The 17,432-nt window shown below is 43.8% G+C and overlaps 1 protein-coding gene across 1 annotated transcript in view; it reads left to right on the top strand.

Annotated features, from left to right (window-relative positions):
• LOC140483625 (macrophage-stimulating protein receptor-like) overlaps positions 1-17,432 on the top strand; it is a 134,204-nt gene that overhangs the window by 59,253 nt on the left and 57,519 nt on the right. Inside the window, exons 4-5 of the mRNA XM_072581916.1 lie at positions 9,786-9,902; positions 15,210-15,380. Of these exons, the coding sequence (XP_072438017.1) occupies positions 9,786-9,902; positions 15,210-15,380 (288 nt within the window). The remainder of the gene's footprint in view (positions 1-9,785; positions 9,903-15,209; positions 15,381-17,432) is intronic.

Raw genomic sequence — 17,432 nt, 5'->3', positions numbered from 1 at the left:
TGTGCCCCCAATTCCAATTTCTCCCACAGGATAAGCATGATTTCGGAATCTGTCCTGTCACAGAATCTTTCCTCTGAGGGTAGTGAATCTGTGAAATTCTTTACCATAGAGGGCTCTTGAAACTGCGTCATGTAAGTACATTCAAGGCTGAGACAGATGGGCCTTTAATCCATAATGGAGTCAAGCAGATAGGGAAAAAGCAGTGGAAGTAGAGTTGAGGATTATCAAAACATCTCATTGAACGGTGGAGTAGACTCAATGGGCTGAATGGCCTATTTCTGCTCCCATTTCTTATGATGATGATCCTCTCAGGATAACCTTTCAACCTTATAAACTTAATATATACAGACCCAATTTGTCCAGCCTTTCCTCAAAACACCTCTTTATCCTTGGGAATGCTTCCTCCTTACCGATAAGAAGTGATGGCTGAGTGGTATCATTGCTAGACTATGAATCCAGAGACCCAGGTAATGTTCTAGGGACCTGGGTTCAAATCCCACCCCAGTAGATGGTGGAATTTGAATTCAATAAAAATCTGGAATTAAGAATATGATGATGACCATATAGGAATGAATCCATTGACAATTGTTGGAAAAACCCATCTGGTTCACTAATGCCCTTTAGGGAAGGAAACTGCCATCCTTACCTAGCCTACATGTGACTCCATGACAATGTGATTGACTCTTAACTACCCTCTGGACATTTAGGGATATGCAGTAAATGCTGGCCTAGCTAGTAACACTGTAAATTTTTTTTTAGAAAATCAGTTTGAGTGACAAATCCCCTGAATAGCCTACATGTTATTTGTGGGAGAATGGTGTTCCTTATTCCTGGAGAATGGACTGGAGAGGGGTGAAGCGGTGCTGGCCAATTGGCTCTGCCTCCAAAATGGCCCCCAAACAGCGAGTAAAACTCCTCCTTCAATTGCAAAATCCACACTGATGCTCCACTACGGTAATGAAGGAATGTTGCACTGTCCGCAATGTTGTATTTTTGATTCCGATTGATAGATAGGCCCTTTTCAGTGTCTGACTTGGAAATATATCACCGTTCCTTCACTGGCTGGATCAAAATCCTGGAATTCCCTCCCTATTGGCATTGTGAGTCTACCCACAGCAGGTGGACGGCAGTGTTTCAAGAAGGCATCTCAACATCACCTTCTCAAGGGGCAACTAATGTTGGCAATAAATGTTGGCCCAGCCAGCGACACCCACATCCCACAAATGAATTAATAAATAAACTAAAAATCCAGTCCTTTGGCAATATTATACAAAATGTTGTACCTTTATTCCTAAGTGTCTCCACTCCTTCACCGAACAAAGAAACAGATTATCCAATCATTTTCACGTTGCAGTTTGTGGGTGCTTGCTTTCAGCAAATTGGCTGCTGAGTTTTCAACATCATGGAAGAAAAGCATCTCTTTGGGCACAATACCTTACTTCAAGAAGTCCTGAAATCTTAAAAGGTGCTAGTTAAGTCAAAAAAAAATACATCTTTATTGGTGAACTGGGTTGGATTCTGGTTATCTCGGGCTGGATTTTCTTTTGGTGCTAGTCAGCTGGTTGTTCTCAACACAGTTTCATAATTTGCTGTCATGGGATCCATGATGTGTAGTTGCTAATTCAGAACCATGACAGCACCCTTATTGTTACTGATCAGACAATGGAAAGTTTTGACATTACAAAGTGATGGTGGTTTTGTGATGATACCTGAACCATTAAGTGTGAAGTGAGTTTCAGTGTTTGCTCTCAGCGTGGGAGATTGTATTTCAAGCAGAACAACAACACTTGGTTACTCTTCAGAATTATTACTTTTCCAGATATGTTTCTGATTCTTTCCCAACCCTGTAGTTATGAAAAGCACACAGATCTCGGTGGGACAGTTCTTCCAACTGTGTACTTTTTTTAATTGAATATTTCATTAAGTGAAATGCCCATTCAATGTCTTAGTCATAGAGTCAGAGATGTACAGGATGAAAATGGGCTCTTCAGTTCAACTTGTCCATGTTGTGTTTGTTCCAGCTTCCATCACTTCCTCTAACAGCTCATTCTGTACACCCACCACCCTCTGCATGAAAAAGTTGCCCTTTAGGTCCCTTTTAACTTTTTCCCCTCTCACCCTAAACATATGGCCTCTAGTTTTGGTCTCCCCCATTCTGGGGAAAAGACCTTGACTATTCATCCCATCCATGTCCTTCTGGATTTTATAAACCTCTATAAGGTCACCTCTCAGCCACTGCTGCTCCAATCTATTCAGCCTCTCCCTATAGCTCAAATCTCCAATCCTGGCAACATCCTTGTAAATCTTTTCTCAATCCTTTCAAGTTTCATCCTTCCTATAGCAGGGGGACCAGAATTGAATGTATTCCAAAAGGGGACTAACCAATGAGCTGTACAGTTGCAACGTAACCTCCCAATTCCTATGCTCAATGCACTGACCAATAAAAGCAAGCATACCAAATGCTTTCTTCACTACCCTGCCTACCTGTGACTCCACTTTCAAGCAACTGTCAACCTGCATTCCAAGGTCTCTTTGTCCAGCAACATTGAAACACTGGAAGTCTTATTGGAACTGAGTGAATTCTGACCAACTCCCACTCAGGAATTTAGAATTATGTGCTCTCTTGTGAGGGCTTTTGCTTTTTGTAACTACTGTTGCCTGATTAGCTGGGAAAGATGCTTCTTCAAGTTTGTCAGTTTCTTGTCCCCCTTCCACAGATGTCCAAGTGGTTGTAATTGCTGTGTTCAAGTTAAAGATGTCTGCATTGAAGATTCTCCTAGTTCCATGGCAGCCTCCTGTCTCCTCGGATAATGGTTTGCACCGTGATGGTCCTCTCTGTGATAAGAATCTCCTAATATCTGCCTCAGAGGCTTAGGAAGTGCATGATTCACTGGCTTCATTTTTCCTCTGGGCCCTCTTCTTGATTAGAAGAGCTTTCTATTTCTATTTGCCTCTTCCAATTCCCTTGCGAAGAGGTAACCTCCCAAGGTCATGGTTGCTGGTGATTGTCTGTCTCCCTGTAGACAGTGTCAATATCCGCCATCTTCATATCTCACTGGCATGTGTCTCTCTAATGGAGTTATGGACAGCCAGGAAGTTGTGAACCAATGGCCAGTTCACAGTGCGAAAAGTCTCTACACTTACAGCGTTCAGAAGAGATTTATAGGGTCATAGAGATGTACAGCATGGAAACAGACCCTTCCATCTAACTCGTCCATGCCAACTTACCAGCATGTGGCCAGGAACGGAGGGTTTGAGTTATAAAGAAAGGCTGGATAGGCTGGGACATTTTTCACTGGAATATAAGGGGTTGAAAGATGACGTTATAGAGGTTTGTAAAATCATGAGGGGCATATATAAGGTGTCCTTTACCTAGTGTGGGTAATTTCAAGACTAGCATATTTTTGAGGTTAGAGGAGAAGATTTGAAAAAGAATGAGAGGCAACGTTTTTACACAGAGAGTGGTTTATGTGTGGGATGAACTTCCAGAGGAAATGGTGGATGCGGGTACAGTTGTAACTTTAAAAGGCATTTAGATATGTATATGAATAAGAAGTGTTTGGAGGGATATGGCCAAGCACAGGCAGATTGGAGTAGTTTTAATTTGGAATGATGGTTGGCAGGGACTGGTTGGACCAAAAGGTCTGTTTCTGTGCTTTGTGTCTCAATGACTCTTATCTGTCTGGTGAACATGAGTGAGCCAGTGCAGGCATCATTGGCTTAGCAACGAGTGTGTGCTGATTGTATGAGCAAACTCCAGGACCTCCAAGTCAGGGAACTCATCGTGCAAGGAAATGGCAAGGATACCCCCGAAATGGCGAAGGTGTTTGCCTTTTTCTCCTGCTGAGTAGATGTTGCCCAGGTCTCACCACTGAATTGGTCGGTTCGCTGGATTGGTCAGTTCGCAGTTTGGCCTTCTCGATCAGATAGCTGCAGTTCCACACTCTCTCACTCAGCTCTCTTGTTCGATTCCCCATCCAAGTCAACAAGCTTGTTCAATTATATTTCCACAGACCTGCACCCCCAATACATTTTATATAAAATGTTGCTCGTCCTGAGTAGAAATTAAAACAAATAAGAAAATTGGAGAGTACAAGGAAAGGGGTGGAGCTATTGGAATGGGTGTGGCAGGGGCATAGGGGGACCTGGGAAGGGAGTGCCATTGAACACAGGGGTCCCAGCTAGGTAACCCAGGTGAGGCTTGGAACATGGCAGAATGGGGTGTCAGCCCACTTAAGGAATCTCTGACCTTTCTAGACATCCAGCACCCCCCACACAGCCCTCCCACCATCTATGACATTGTGCTATATTAGAAGCTTAGATTGTGTGTTATGGTCTCTCTGCATGTCAAAATTGAAAATCGTTAAAGCATTGTGGTTAAGAGCTTGCTTTTCTGTCTGAGGAAATGTTGTGGTGACCGTATCTTGGATCTTTATACTGCGGTGTGGTTTGGAGAGTTTTTAAAAAATTTTGCTGTTGGTCCCTGAGCAGTTTCTGGCAAAGAAATAGATTAAAATACATGAAGGGAAACCTGCAGTTTAAATTGCAAGGGAGGAAGATTGGCTGATCCCATTGAGAATCAAAACTTGTTCATATAATTGATTAGTAATTGAAACGAAGGAGTTTTTCAAAGAAGATCAGGCAGGCTATGAGAACATACAGTGGAATTAAAGGGATGTGTTGATATAGTGATCAATCCAAAATATTACAAACTATATGTAATTTTTATGTAAGGTCAGCTCATGCCTAAAACAACATTTTTCAGTTGGCCCATGTAGAGCCAAATGAGTAATTTTCCCATGTACTTGTAAAGGAAAAAGAAATTGCATAAACGTTTGGAAAATGGACTAAAATGACCTGACTGGGCGACTGCTGTTAAATGTGATACCACATTAGTCACAAAATTGAAATCATGAGGGGTTCGGACAGAATGGGTAAAATGGGTCAAGAATCAGAAAGCACGGTTTTAAAATGTTTTATAGCAGAAGAGAAGCAAGGCTAGAAAAAAAAGGAGTTCTTTACATCGCGAATAATTCGACCTGGAATGTGCTGCCTGGAAATGTGGTGGAGTCAGGATCAACTGAGGCATTCAAGGGGGTATTGGATGATGACTTAAACAGAAAGAATGTATAATAGTGCATATCTCTGACAAAGCCTCCTCCAGCGATCGGTAACTTTCCAGATAAACCTTCTCCAGTTTAGTCAGTCACAAGCCAGGGTCTGAATCACTGGATAGGATTGAGAGTGCTTTGAGGGCATCACTAAAGTGTTTTTGTTATCCTCTTGTGAGTCTCCCATCCCAACTCAGATCTGAGGTGATTATTTGCTTCAGGAATCTGGTATCAAGCAGACAGATGAAGTGTTCTGCCCAGCGGATACTGGTTTGGGTGGGGACACTAGTGTCGGCCATCTTTGTAACCGCCGAATTTGAAGGAGGAAAACACTATAAGGTGGACCCTGTTAGAAAGAAGATGACAGAATGTGACTGAACTGGCTTCTCTGCCTTACAACGGGCATAAATCTTTTTTTTTCTCTCTGTGGGCAATTGCCGGGGGAGAGATAATTGAAGAGACATTCCTGAGAATTCAACTAGTTTACCAGGTTTGACTTGCTGACGTTGAGGAACAATGGCCCAGGTAAAGGCAGAATGAGCTGAGCGGTGGCAAGAAAGCAAAGGGGAGTTTTCTCTGTGTTATTATAGTTTAAACAACAGTACACACTGGAGCTTAGTCCATGGAAGACTAAGGTAAAAAAAGAATGAAACATGAGAAGGCAACTAACAGTCAGCCAACTTGGTCTGCACTCCAATGATATAATTTGAGTGATGGATGGCTCAGTTTCATGTGCGTCACTTGTAGCAGAACCTGCCTTTTCAGGATTTTCAATCTGATTTGATTTATTATTGTCACATGTAGCTTTTCTTTATGCTGTGGAGCATTTAAGTTAAAGAGTTATACAGCTTGAAAACAGACCTTCAGTCCAACTCGTCCGCGCTGTCCAGATTTCCTAAACTGATCTAGTCCCATTTGCCAGCATTTGGCCCATATCCTTCCAAACCCTTCCTATCCATGCCCTTTTAAATTTTGTAATTGTTCCAGCCTCTCCAGCTCTGGCAGCTCATTCCCTACACACACCACCATATGTGTGAAAAGGTTGACTCTCAGGTCCCTTTTATATCTTGCCCCTCTCATTTTCAACCTATGGCCTCTAGTTTTGGACTTCCCTACCCTGGATAAAAGACCGTGGCTATTCTCCCTATCCATGCCCCTCATGATTTGATAAACCCCCATAAGATCACCCCTCAACCTCTGATGCTCCAGGGAAAATGGCCCCAGTCTATTCAGCCTCCATCCCCTGGAACATCCCTGTAGATTTTTTCTGCAACCATTCAAGTGTCACAACATCCTTCCCATATCAGGGAGACCAGAATTGAATTCTAAAAGTGGTCTCACCAGTGTTTTGTACAGCCACAACATGATGTCCCCCCCAAACACCTATACTCAAATGTTCTGACCAGTGAAGGAAAGCGTGCCAAATGCTTTTTTCACCATCCTGTTTACCTGATACTTTACCTTCAAGGAGCTATGAACCTGCTCCCCCCCCCCCCCCCCCCCCCCGAAACCAAGGTCTCTTTGTTCAGCAGCACTCCAGAGGAAGAATATAAGTCCTGCCCTGGTTTGTCTTGCTAAAATGCAACACCTCACATTTATCTAAAGTTATACAGCTTGAAAACAGACCTTCAGTCCAACTCGTCCGCGCTGTCCAGATTTCCTAAACTGATCTAGTCCCATTTGCCAGCATTTGGCCCATATCCTTCCAAACCCTTCCTATCCATGCCCTTTTAAATGTTGTAATTGTTCCAGCCTCTCCAGCTCTGGCAGCTCATTCCCTACACACACCACCATATGTGTGAAAAGGTTGACCCTCCGGTCCCTTTTACATCTTTCCTTAGTCCATTGGCCCATCTGATCAAGATCCCATTGTACTCTGTGATAACATTTTTCACTGTCCACTATACCACTAATTTTAGTGTCATTTGCAAACTTACTAAACATACCTCCTGTGTTCACATCCAGATCATTTATGTAAATGATGAAAAGCAGTGGACCCAACACCCATCTTTGCAGCAAATGGCTCTGGCACATTCCCAATCTGAGCCTAATTACCAACTAATCCACACCCGCTTTTCTTGCTGATTAAATTCTTGTTTACTTTCATCCAAGTACTGACATGATACTGCTGGAAACTAGATTAGAAAGAGCTGTGACTTCATGTAGGTCTCATTACAGTTTAATCCCAACTTGGATTAAACATTGCCAGTGGGTGGCACAGTGGTCTAGTGGTTAGCACTGCTGCCTCACCGTGCCAGGACCCTAAATTTTATTCTAACCTTGGGCAACAGTATAAGGTTTGCATGTTCTCTCTGTATCTGCATGAGTTTCCCTCCCATATTCCAATGATATGTAGGTTAAGTTGATTAGCCATAGTAAATTGCCCCACAGTGTCCAGGGATGTGCAGGCGAGGTGGGTTAGCCATGAGAAATGCAGGGTTGCAGAGGCAGGGAGTCAGGTGGATTTGGATGTGCTGCACTTCCGGGGGTTGATGCAGACTCGATGGGCCGAATGGCCTCTTTCCAAACTGTAGGGATTCCCTGATTCTATAATTCAGTGCATCAAGCAATTGTTACACAGTTTCGGTAGCCAGTACCAAAATATGTGCTCTAACTTAAAAAAAAATGCAATGAAAGAAATATTTGTTGAATATCATGGGGTTTTCCTTCAAATCTTCAATGTGCAATTGATGGGCCATAGTTTTAGGACAAGAGTTCGTGAGTCTGTAGAAGGCATTACCCCAGAGTGTGGTGGATGTTGGGACATTGACTAAGTTTAAGGATATTTAGTTAGTAATGGGTTGAAGGATTGTGGGAAATGGGCAGGAAAGTGGAATTGAGGCCGAGATGAAATCAGCCATGATCGTATTAAATGGCAGAACAGGCTCAAGGGGCTGAATAGCCTACCCTTACTCCTAGCTCTTATAAGATTGTGGTTGAGCAAAGCTTGTCTCATGACCGTCCCAGTTACATGGTGAGGTTTCCTGTGTGCACTGTGTGGGTTGTGTTGTTCCTGTTATATTGCCAAGAAAAGCTAGTCTCAAATAGCCTGTAATAATTCTTTTGATCCCTGACCTCTCCGTTCATGTTGAAATTTCAGTCTACAATCCTTATGTGAATGGAGGTTTAGCCCAAGCGTCTGTTTACTTTACAGGAACTGAGTGAAGTAGGTCAAGTACTTGATTTTTCCTGCCACTAACCTTTCTCCTTAAACCTTGATTGAGCCCAATCTTGGCAATGTTCCATTGCTTAAGATCAGTGTCCTTTAATAAAGGGGCTTTTGCTTTTGGTGCTGCTCATCCGTGAACAACTTGCATTAAAAAGGAGCATGGGTTTCCCTCTGTTTCCTCGCTTTTTGCACAGCCAACCCAATGAAGGGAAATAGAACAAAAGGTCAACCTTTTAAGCTGCATCTAGCAATTACATTTCCCCTTCTGTTTTTAATTTCTCTGAGTCCAAGGGAATTTGTGTTTTTGGAGGGAATTTCATCACATTATTCCAATCACAATATTGAAAGTACAGCCTCTGGATTTGCGAAACCGTGTTTGCAAAAACGCATGGATCCTTGAAATCTCTCAAAACGTCATACTCTGAATTAATTTTCTAGGCAGATACTAATCATTGTCCTGCAGTAGCTGCTGCCTGAATGGTGTATCTGACTCACCAAAATCTTCCAAATCATTTCCCATCAGAAAGGATGGAAAACCAGGAGTAGGAATGTTTTGACAGCTGATGAAAGGCAAGTTGATAAGAATACATTCCAAGGAGAACTTTGCAAACAGGAACGGAAGGAGAAGTAACAAAAGGAAGGAATTTGGGTGAGAGCTTTAGTGGTTAGAATCTAGATGGTAGCTGCTTTCTACCACCAAATTTGAAATGCTGTCTCGATGTGCAGAAGACCAATACAGTGAGATGTGAAATAGTTAGTTTGGGTTAAATGGAGACAGTAGGGGTGAGTAAGAGGAAGAGATATGGGAATGAAGACACCAAATTTGATTGTGCTTTTATTTTTGTTACTTATTGTTGGGATGTGGATGTCACTGGCAAAGACAGCATTCATTGTCCATCCTGAGTCTCCCTTGAGCCGAATGGCTTGCTTGACCATTGCAGATGGTGGTTAAGAGTCAATCACATTGTTGTGGATTTGGAATCACATCCATAGGACAGACCAGGTAAGGACAGGTTTCTCATGGACATTGGTGATCCAGGAGAATTTTTTTCAACAATCATTTAATGATCATTATCACTGAAGAGGACAAATGTGCAGGGCCATGAGACAAGGAGGGGGATTTCACATTCAGAAAGCCAGCACAAACAGTCTCCTCCTATGCTATAACAGGGCATTGGTTTAGCTTCGTTAGTTGGATTGTTGGTTTACAGAGCTGTGTGATGATAACAGTGTAGGTTCAATTCCTATCACTGGTCTGAGGTTACCATGAAGGACTGTCCTTCTCAACCTCTTCCCTCGTCTGAGGTCTGGTGGCCCTCAGGTTAAATCACCACCAGTCACTTCTGTCTAATAAGAGAGCAGCCCTTATAGTCTGGTAAGACTATGACAACACTATAACCATTCAGTGATTAAGTGTGTGTTCTGAGAAGGCTGCTGCTGTTAACAGCCTTTGCTCTTATTTCTGAACTACTTTCTAAAGTTCTGAATTCCTTTATCTCTTGTAGGTGATCATTCAACGATCATTTAAACCACATGCGAATTTCAGCTTGAGTGAGACAGATCCAGTTTCTCGAAAAGTTGCCCGCTTGGATAACTCCGTGCTGTTTGTTACTGGCTCGAAGGTAAGAATTAAACAGGTGGAAGCTACTGATATTAAACTTGGACAGGGGATGAATTGATTGCAAACCAGTCAGAACCCCAAATATCACTGATGCAAACAACCTTCTGTTCACAACTTCCTGGTTTTAACTTCAAACCATGACACAAGATTATATATGTGTACTACCTTTTACAGACAGGTTTTGGTTTTGCCTTGCAGTTCATATGGAGGCTCTGGGAGAATCTCACAGCATCAAAATTTAGAAAATATTTCCTTCTTGTATTTTCTCGACATGATTTTGTTTGAACCCCAACTTTTATAATCTTCCTAATTAATTTAATAACTTAAATCTCTTAGGCTTATTGTTGAATCACCGACAATAGGTTTGGGTTGGACAAAGACGAAAGTGGGTACTGCAGATGCTGAAGATCAGAGTCTAGATTAGAGTGGTGCTGGAAATGCACAGCAGGTCAGGCAGCATCCGAGGAGCAGGAGAATCGATGTTTCGGGCAAAAACCTGATGAAGGGCTTTTGCCTGAAACATCAATTTTCCTGCTCCTCAAGACTTGAGGTGGACAAAGGCAGCAGTTTCATGGGAACACCACCCCTCCCAAGGTCACTAGCCAAACCTCAGAAGATAATCTGTACCTTCACTGTTGCAGAGGTAGGGTGGGAAGAGGTGTAATCGCAAGAGGTAGGGTGGGAATGACTGCATTGGCGCCACCTCGTGCTCCCGTGAGGAGGTTGAGCAATTCATCAACTTCACCAACACATTCCACCCTGACCTTAAACTTACCTGGACCATCTCTGACACCTCCCTCCCCTTCCTGGACCTCTCTATCTCCATTAATGACGACCGACTTGATACTGACATTTTTTTACAAACCCACCGACTCTGACAGCTACCTGGATTACACCTCTTCCCACCCTACCTCTTGCAAAAATGCCATCCCATATTCCCAATTTCTCCGCCTCCGCCGTGTCTGCTCCCAGAAGGATCAGTTCCACCACAGAGCACACCAAATGGCCTCCTTCTTTAGAGACCGCAATTTCCCTTCCCACGTGATTAAAGATGCCCTCCACCGCATCTCGTCCACATCCCGCACCTCCGCCCTCAGACCCCACTCCTCCAACTGTAACAAGGCCAGAACACCCCTGGTGCTCACCTTCCACCCAACAAACCTTCGCATAAACCAAATCATCCGCTGACATTTCCGCCACCTCCAAAAAGACCCCACCATCAGGGATATATTTTCCTCCCCACCCATTTCCGCCTTCCACAAAGACCGTTCCCTCCGTGACTACCTGGTCAGGTCCACGCCCCCCTACAACCCACCCTCCCATTCTGGCACTTTCCCCTGCCACCGCAGGAACTGTAAAACCTGCGCCCACACCTCCTCCCTCACCTCTATCCAAGGCCCTAAAGGAGCTTTCCACATCCATCAAAGTTTTACCTGCACATCCACTAATATCATTTATTGTATCCGTTGCTCCCGATGCGGTCTCCTCTACATTGGTGAGACTGGGCGCCTCCTAGCAGAGCGCTTTAGGGAACATCTCCGAGACACCCACACCAATCAACCACATCGCCCTGTGGCCCAACATTTCAACTCTGTAAGTAAAAACAATGACTGCAGATGCAGGAAACCAGATTCTGGATTAGTGGTGCTGGAAGAGCACAGCAGTTCAGGCAGCATCCAAGTACATGGAGGTCCTGGGCCTCCTTCACCGCCACTCCCTCACCACCAGACGCCTGGAGGAAGAACGCCTCATCTTCCACCTCGGAACACTTCAACCCCAGGGCATCAATGTGGACTTCAACAGTTTCCTCATTTCCCCTTCCCCCACCTCACCCTAGTTCTAAACTTCCAGCTCAGCACTGTCCCCATGACTTGTCCGGACTTGTCCTACCTGCCTATCTCCTTTTCCACCTATCCACTCCACCCTCTCCTCCTTGACCTATCACCTTCATCCCCTCCCCCCACTCACCCATTGTTCTCTATGCCACTTTCTCCCCACCCCCACCCTCCTCTAGCTTATCTCTCCACGCTTCAGGCTCACTGCCTTTATTCCTGATGAAGGGCTTTTGCCCGAAACGTCGATTTCGCTGCTCCTCGGATGCCGCCTGAACTGCTGTGCTCTTCCAGCACCACTAATCCAGTGATATTCTCTGTGCCAAGAACGAGAAATAGGGCAGCACATGTGCACAGACAAAACCCATCCTCCAGCCAAGCCTCATCCTAACTTGGAACTAATCCATTGTTTCTTTCCTGTCGCTGGGTCAAATTCCTGAAACTTCCTTCCTAATAGCACCACATAGACTGTGATGATTCAAGAAGGTAACTCATTACCACCTTCACAAGGGCAATTAGGATGGCAGTAAGTGCTGCCGTTCGTAGTGATGCACATGACCCCTGAATTAATATAAAACTCACAACTTGTGTTTTTTTTTAAATTGACTGCCTTCTTACGTAAAAATTTGCTGAGCTAATCCTTTCTGAGGACAGCTCAGATGGAAAGGGGCCAGGAATAAAAAGGGAACTGATGAACTAATAGTCTGTAATATAACATGTTGGTGCAACAACATCCTGTAACCTTTCAGTGTTTTGCTTTCAAATCTCTGAAGCATTTGGAAATATGTTGTGAAATAATGTTGCTGACGAATGTACGCATGCAGCGGCAGTTGTTTGAAATTCTGACAAGGTGGTGTCTGCCTGAGATGTTGGACAGTCTAACGATCAACAGCTCCTCCTGAGATATAGTTAACTCACTGTGATGCTTTTCAACTCATCAATCCACCAAGGTTTGACTGCTAAAGGCAAGTATCCTCACACTACAGGAAGAAACTGGAGAGGGAATGCAACGGAGATTCACCAGGACAGAGTACAGGAAAGAGATAGAGAGCTCAGTGGCAGGGTGGAAAGATAATAATCTCCCCCTCAATGCCAGCAAAAGCTGGTCATCGACTTCAGAAAGCAGAGTGGAGGACATGCCCCTGTTTGTATCAATGGTGCTGAGCTGGAGGTGGTTGAAAGCTTCAAGTTCCAAGGAGTAAATATCACAAACAATTTGTCCTGGTCCATGCACATTGGTGCACAAGGTCAAAAATGCTGCTACTTCCTCAGGATGCTAAGGAATTTCGGCATCTCCACAATGAGTCTTACTAATGTGTACAGACAAACCGTAGACAGTATCCTACCCTGATGCATCACAGCTCAGTCCGGCAGCTGCTCTTCCCAAGACTGCAAGACATGACAGAGAGTTGTGAACACAGCCCAATCCAACACGAAAACCAGCCTTCCACCCATTGACTCTGTCTACACTCCCTGCTGCCTCAGGAAAGCAGCCAACTTAATCAATGATTAAGATTAGAGTAATGCTGGAAAAGCACAGCAGTTCAGGCAGCATCCAAGGAACAGGAAAATCCACGTTTTAGCCAAAAGCCTTACATCAGTCATTCCTGATGAAGGGCTTTTGCCCGAAATGTCAATTTTCCTGCTCCTCGGATGCTGCCTGACCTGCTGTGCTTTTCCAGCACCACTCAGAGCTTGACTCTGATCTCCAGCATCTGCAGTCCTCATTTTTGCCAACATACTCAATGACCCCCCCCCACCCTGGTTATACTCTCTTCCACCCTTTTTTATCAGCCAGAAGGTATAAAAGTTCGATAACATATTTTAATAGATTCAAAAACAGCTTCTTTCCCGTTGATATCAGACTTATGAACGGACCTCTCATTTATTCGAGTTGATCTTTCTCTGCACCTTCTCTGTAGCTGTAACACTGTATTCTGTATTCTGTTCTATTACTCTGATATACTCATTCCAAGGCATGACCTGTCTGAACAGCACACACCTTGGCGCATGCAACAACAAATCAAATCAAATCTCTTGGAAGAGATTCAACTACAAAGACACACTCGACAAGCTGGGGTTGCTCTCCTTACGGAGGAGGATGGAGCTGTATAAAGTTCTGAGGGACATAGGGTAACTTGGGAGAAATGTTTGCTCTTAGTGAAGAGGTGACTAACACAGGAGGGCATGGGGTTTAAGGCAAGGCGATCAATGAGAGGGTGTTTCTCTCCCACTCAGAGGGAAGTATGGTGTGGAACTCAGGGTGGTAGAGACAAGAACTGTTGGGCTGTTCAAGAAGTATTTATAGAGGAGCCAAAGCACACACTGTCATGGGGAGGGCTCCAAATCGTGCACCAGTGTCCCTGCCTCAGAACCAGGAGGCCCAGAGTTTAAGTCCCACCTTCTCTGGAGATGTGTAAAAACTCCTCTGAGCAGGTTGATTAACAATCATTGATATACTTGTGCAAAACAAATCAAGCAATTTTATATTCAACTCTTTATGTAATATAGACTAACATAGGCTGGAATTATATTTCAAGAGTGTAATACAATCAGCAAATGCATTTAAACATGCAAATTAGGGGTGGGTATATGCCATTCATCCCCTTGAGTCTACTCCCCTTGAGACAATAAGGTCATGGGTTGACCTGATTCTGACCACAACACTGCACTGACATCCTTTTTATTAACAGTAAGCCTGGGAAATCTCCTCCCACCACTTTCTGAATAAGTTAACTATTACTTTACATGATCAGATCCCTGATTGTCGAACTGTGTCCCGAGTTCCAGTCTCTCCTCCAAGTGGAAACATTATTTTAGCTTTTTAAATCCCCTCAGCGTCTAGTACATCTCAATGAGATTTCCCTCCATGTGAATAACTGCATCTTGTGTAGTGAGGACAATACATTGCCTTGAGTTAGAAGTAGAGTCAGAGTTTTTACAGCATGGGAAAAGGCTCTTCAGCTCAGCATGTCAGTGTTGGTCATCGAGCATCTATCTATTCTGATCCCATTGGACTTGACCTGCAGTATTGTATGTGTTGAGGGTTCCTGCCTTTAACACCCTTTTACACAGTGAGTTCCAGATACCCACCACGCTCTGGGTGAAAAGATATTTCTTCAAATTCTCTCGAAATGTCTTACCCCTTAACTTACATCTATTCTATAATTATTGACGCCTGTGCTAAGGGGAATAGTTTCTCCCTATCTAGGCCATGTATGTACCTCACAACTTTGATCATCTCAATCAGGAGCTCTGTCAGCCTTCTCTGCTCATTCCTGATGAAGAGCTTTTGCCCGAAACGCCAATTCTCCTGCTCCTCAGATGCTGCCTGACCTGCTGTGCTTTTCCAGCACCACACTCTCCTCTCTGCTCAATCCCAGCCTACCTAGTCTCCCTTCAGAGTCGATATATCTCTGGAATGTTCTGTAATATGCAAAGGAATATGCAGCTTTACTTTTTTGTTTTGATTTCAGGTGACTAAAGTACCAGTTGATGGACCAGGCTGTCAACACTTCCTGACCTGTAAATCATGTCAGATTGCACCATCCTTCATGAAATGTGGTTGGTGTGAGGGGTCCTGTACCCGACAACAGGAATGTCAGAAGAAGTGGTTGCCAGATACGTGTACACCTGTTATTGTTGAGGTATGTTTACAACAATGTGTAAAACTACTCTTGTGAAGCAGATTGGTTCTCCTGGTGAACCAGCAAGTGGATCTATTGGGTCCCGGGCTATGCCGACCATTACTGATCTTGGATCTCTCTGTCAGACTCAGCTCCCAGTCAAAAGGCTATTGGTTCAAGTGCCACTCCAGAGACTTGTGCACACAGTTTCCATTCAATGCTGTACTTCATTGGCTTTGGCATGTCCAGTGGTTATGAAAGGTTTATAATAATTAGAACATAGAACAGTACAGCACAGAACAGGCCCTTCAGCCCACAATGTTGTGCCGACCATTGATCCTCATGTATGCACCCTCAAATTTCTGTGACCATATGCATGTCCAGCAGTCTCTTAAATGTCCCCAATGACCTTGCTTCCACAACTGCTGCTGGCAACGCATTCCATGCTCTCACAACTCTCTGTGTAAAGAACCCGCCTCTGACATCCCCGCCATACTTTCCTCCAAGCAGCTTAAAACTATGACCCCTCGTGTTAGCTATTTCTGCCCTGGGAAATAGTTTCTGGCTATTGACTCTATCTCTGCCTCTCATTTAGAGAAAGTGAGGACTGCAGATGCTGGAGATCTGAGCTGAAAATGTGTTGCTGGAAAAGCGCAGCAGGTCAGGCAGCATCCAAGGAGCAGGAGAAGGAGAAGGGCTGAAGAAGGGCTCATGCCCAAAACATCGATTCTCCTGCTCCTTGGATGCTGCCTGACCTGCTGCGCTTTTCCAGCAACACATTTTCAGCTATGCCTCATTATCTTGTATACCTCAATTAGGTCCCCTCTACTCCTCCTTTTCTCCAATGAAAAAAGTCCGAGCTCAGTCAACCTCTCTTCATAATTGCAGTTTATTTATATGTGAGTGGTGTTGTGCTGCAGATCAGAGATTAAACCCTACTCTCTCTGCACATAACAGATCCTGGCAAGATTTGAAGTTGGGTAGGGGAGTTCTCAAAGTGACTTCAGCAAGATTTACCGTTCAACCTGCACTACAGTAATTAACATACAGGAGGCCCCCGATTTAAAAGCATCCAACTTAACAAACATGATCCCATGCAGAATTTAGTTTTAAAGTCCTGACGCATGAACATTTCCTATACTTATCAACAGCTGCTTTCCAATGTCCTGGATTGTGTTCTAACTTGCGTATAATTTGACTTGTGAACGGACTCCAAAATGGAAGCTGTTTGCAATCCAGAGACTGCCTGTAGTCGGTAAATTTAATTGTTCTTTGTGCAAAATGCACAAAGTGGCAAATCTGATAATATAATTGCACTTAATTGGCTATAAAGTGCTTTGGGGCTGTGTGAAAATGTTACATAGATACAACTTCCATCCTGTTCCTCTCCTTTCCCCTGCCCTAGCCCTTTGCTTCCACCCTCCTGCTTTTCCTTTCCCCTCTGTCATCCTTTTCCACTTTGTTCCTTCCACCTCCTTTTCTCACTAGCCTGTACGGACCAGCTGGCATGGGTACCCAGTGATCAGAGAGGAAAAGACAAACTAGGATTCCCACTGTTGGAAGAACATGTCCTGCTGGAAATTACTGAATTGTGCTCAGCAGAGATATCACCCTTTGTTGTGTGACTTGCCTACACTCCATGTTAATACTCGCACTTGAAGAAAGACCATTTAGTTGGTGTTGGAGGTGGGGAGAAGTGCAGATGAGCAAACATTTGTCAGAGAATTGTGAAGAAAAGCTATTGGTCAAACTGTTGAGGGTATGTAATAATTCAAGTTTTCCTACTGTTTTAAATTTACATGTTCCTGGTTGTAAAGTGAGTGGTTCGATATTGGAATTATTCTCCTAAAATGAGCTTGATTCAGATTTGAAGTTTGCATAAATCGCAGATACAAATGGCCAATTTCTGAACATACATTTTCACAGCCTGTCTTATGCATTAAGAGTTAACCTGAACCTATTTCATCTGAAAGTAGTCAGATGCCAACATTCCTTTGCTGTTTCCAAATGACCTTTGAGTTTTGTCAGTTGAAAATTGGACTTTAAGCCTTTTGTGATTGCACAACGTTGCTG

The sequence above is a fragment of the Chiloscyllium punctatum genome, chromosome 12, assembly GCF_047496795.1.
Source record: "Chiloscyllium punctatum isolate Juve2018m chromosome 12, sChiPun1.3, whole genome shotgun sequence".
NCBI classification, from domain to species: Eukaryota; Metazoa; Chordata; class Chondrichthyes; order Orectolobiformes; family Hemiscylliidae; genus Chiloscyllium; species Chiloscyllium punctatum.
This window is presented reverse-complemented; position numbering and strand designations above follow the sequence as displayed.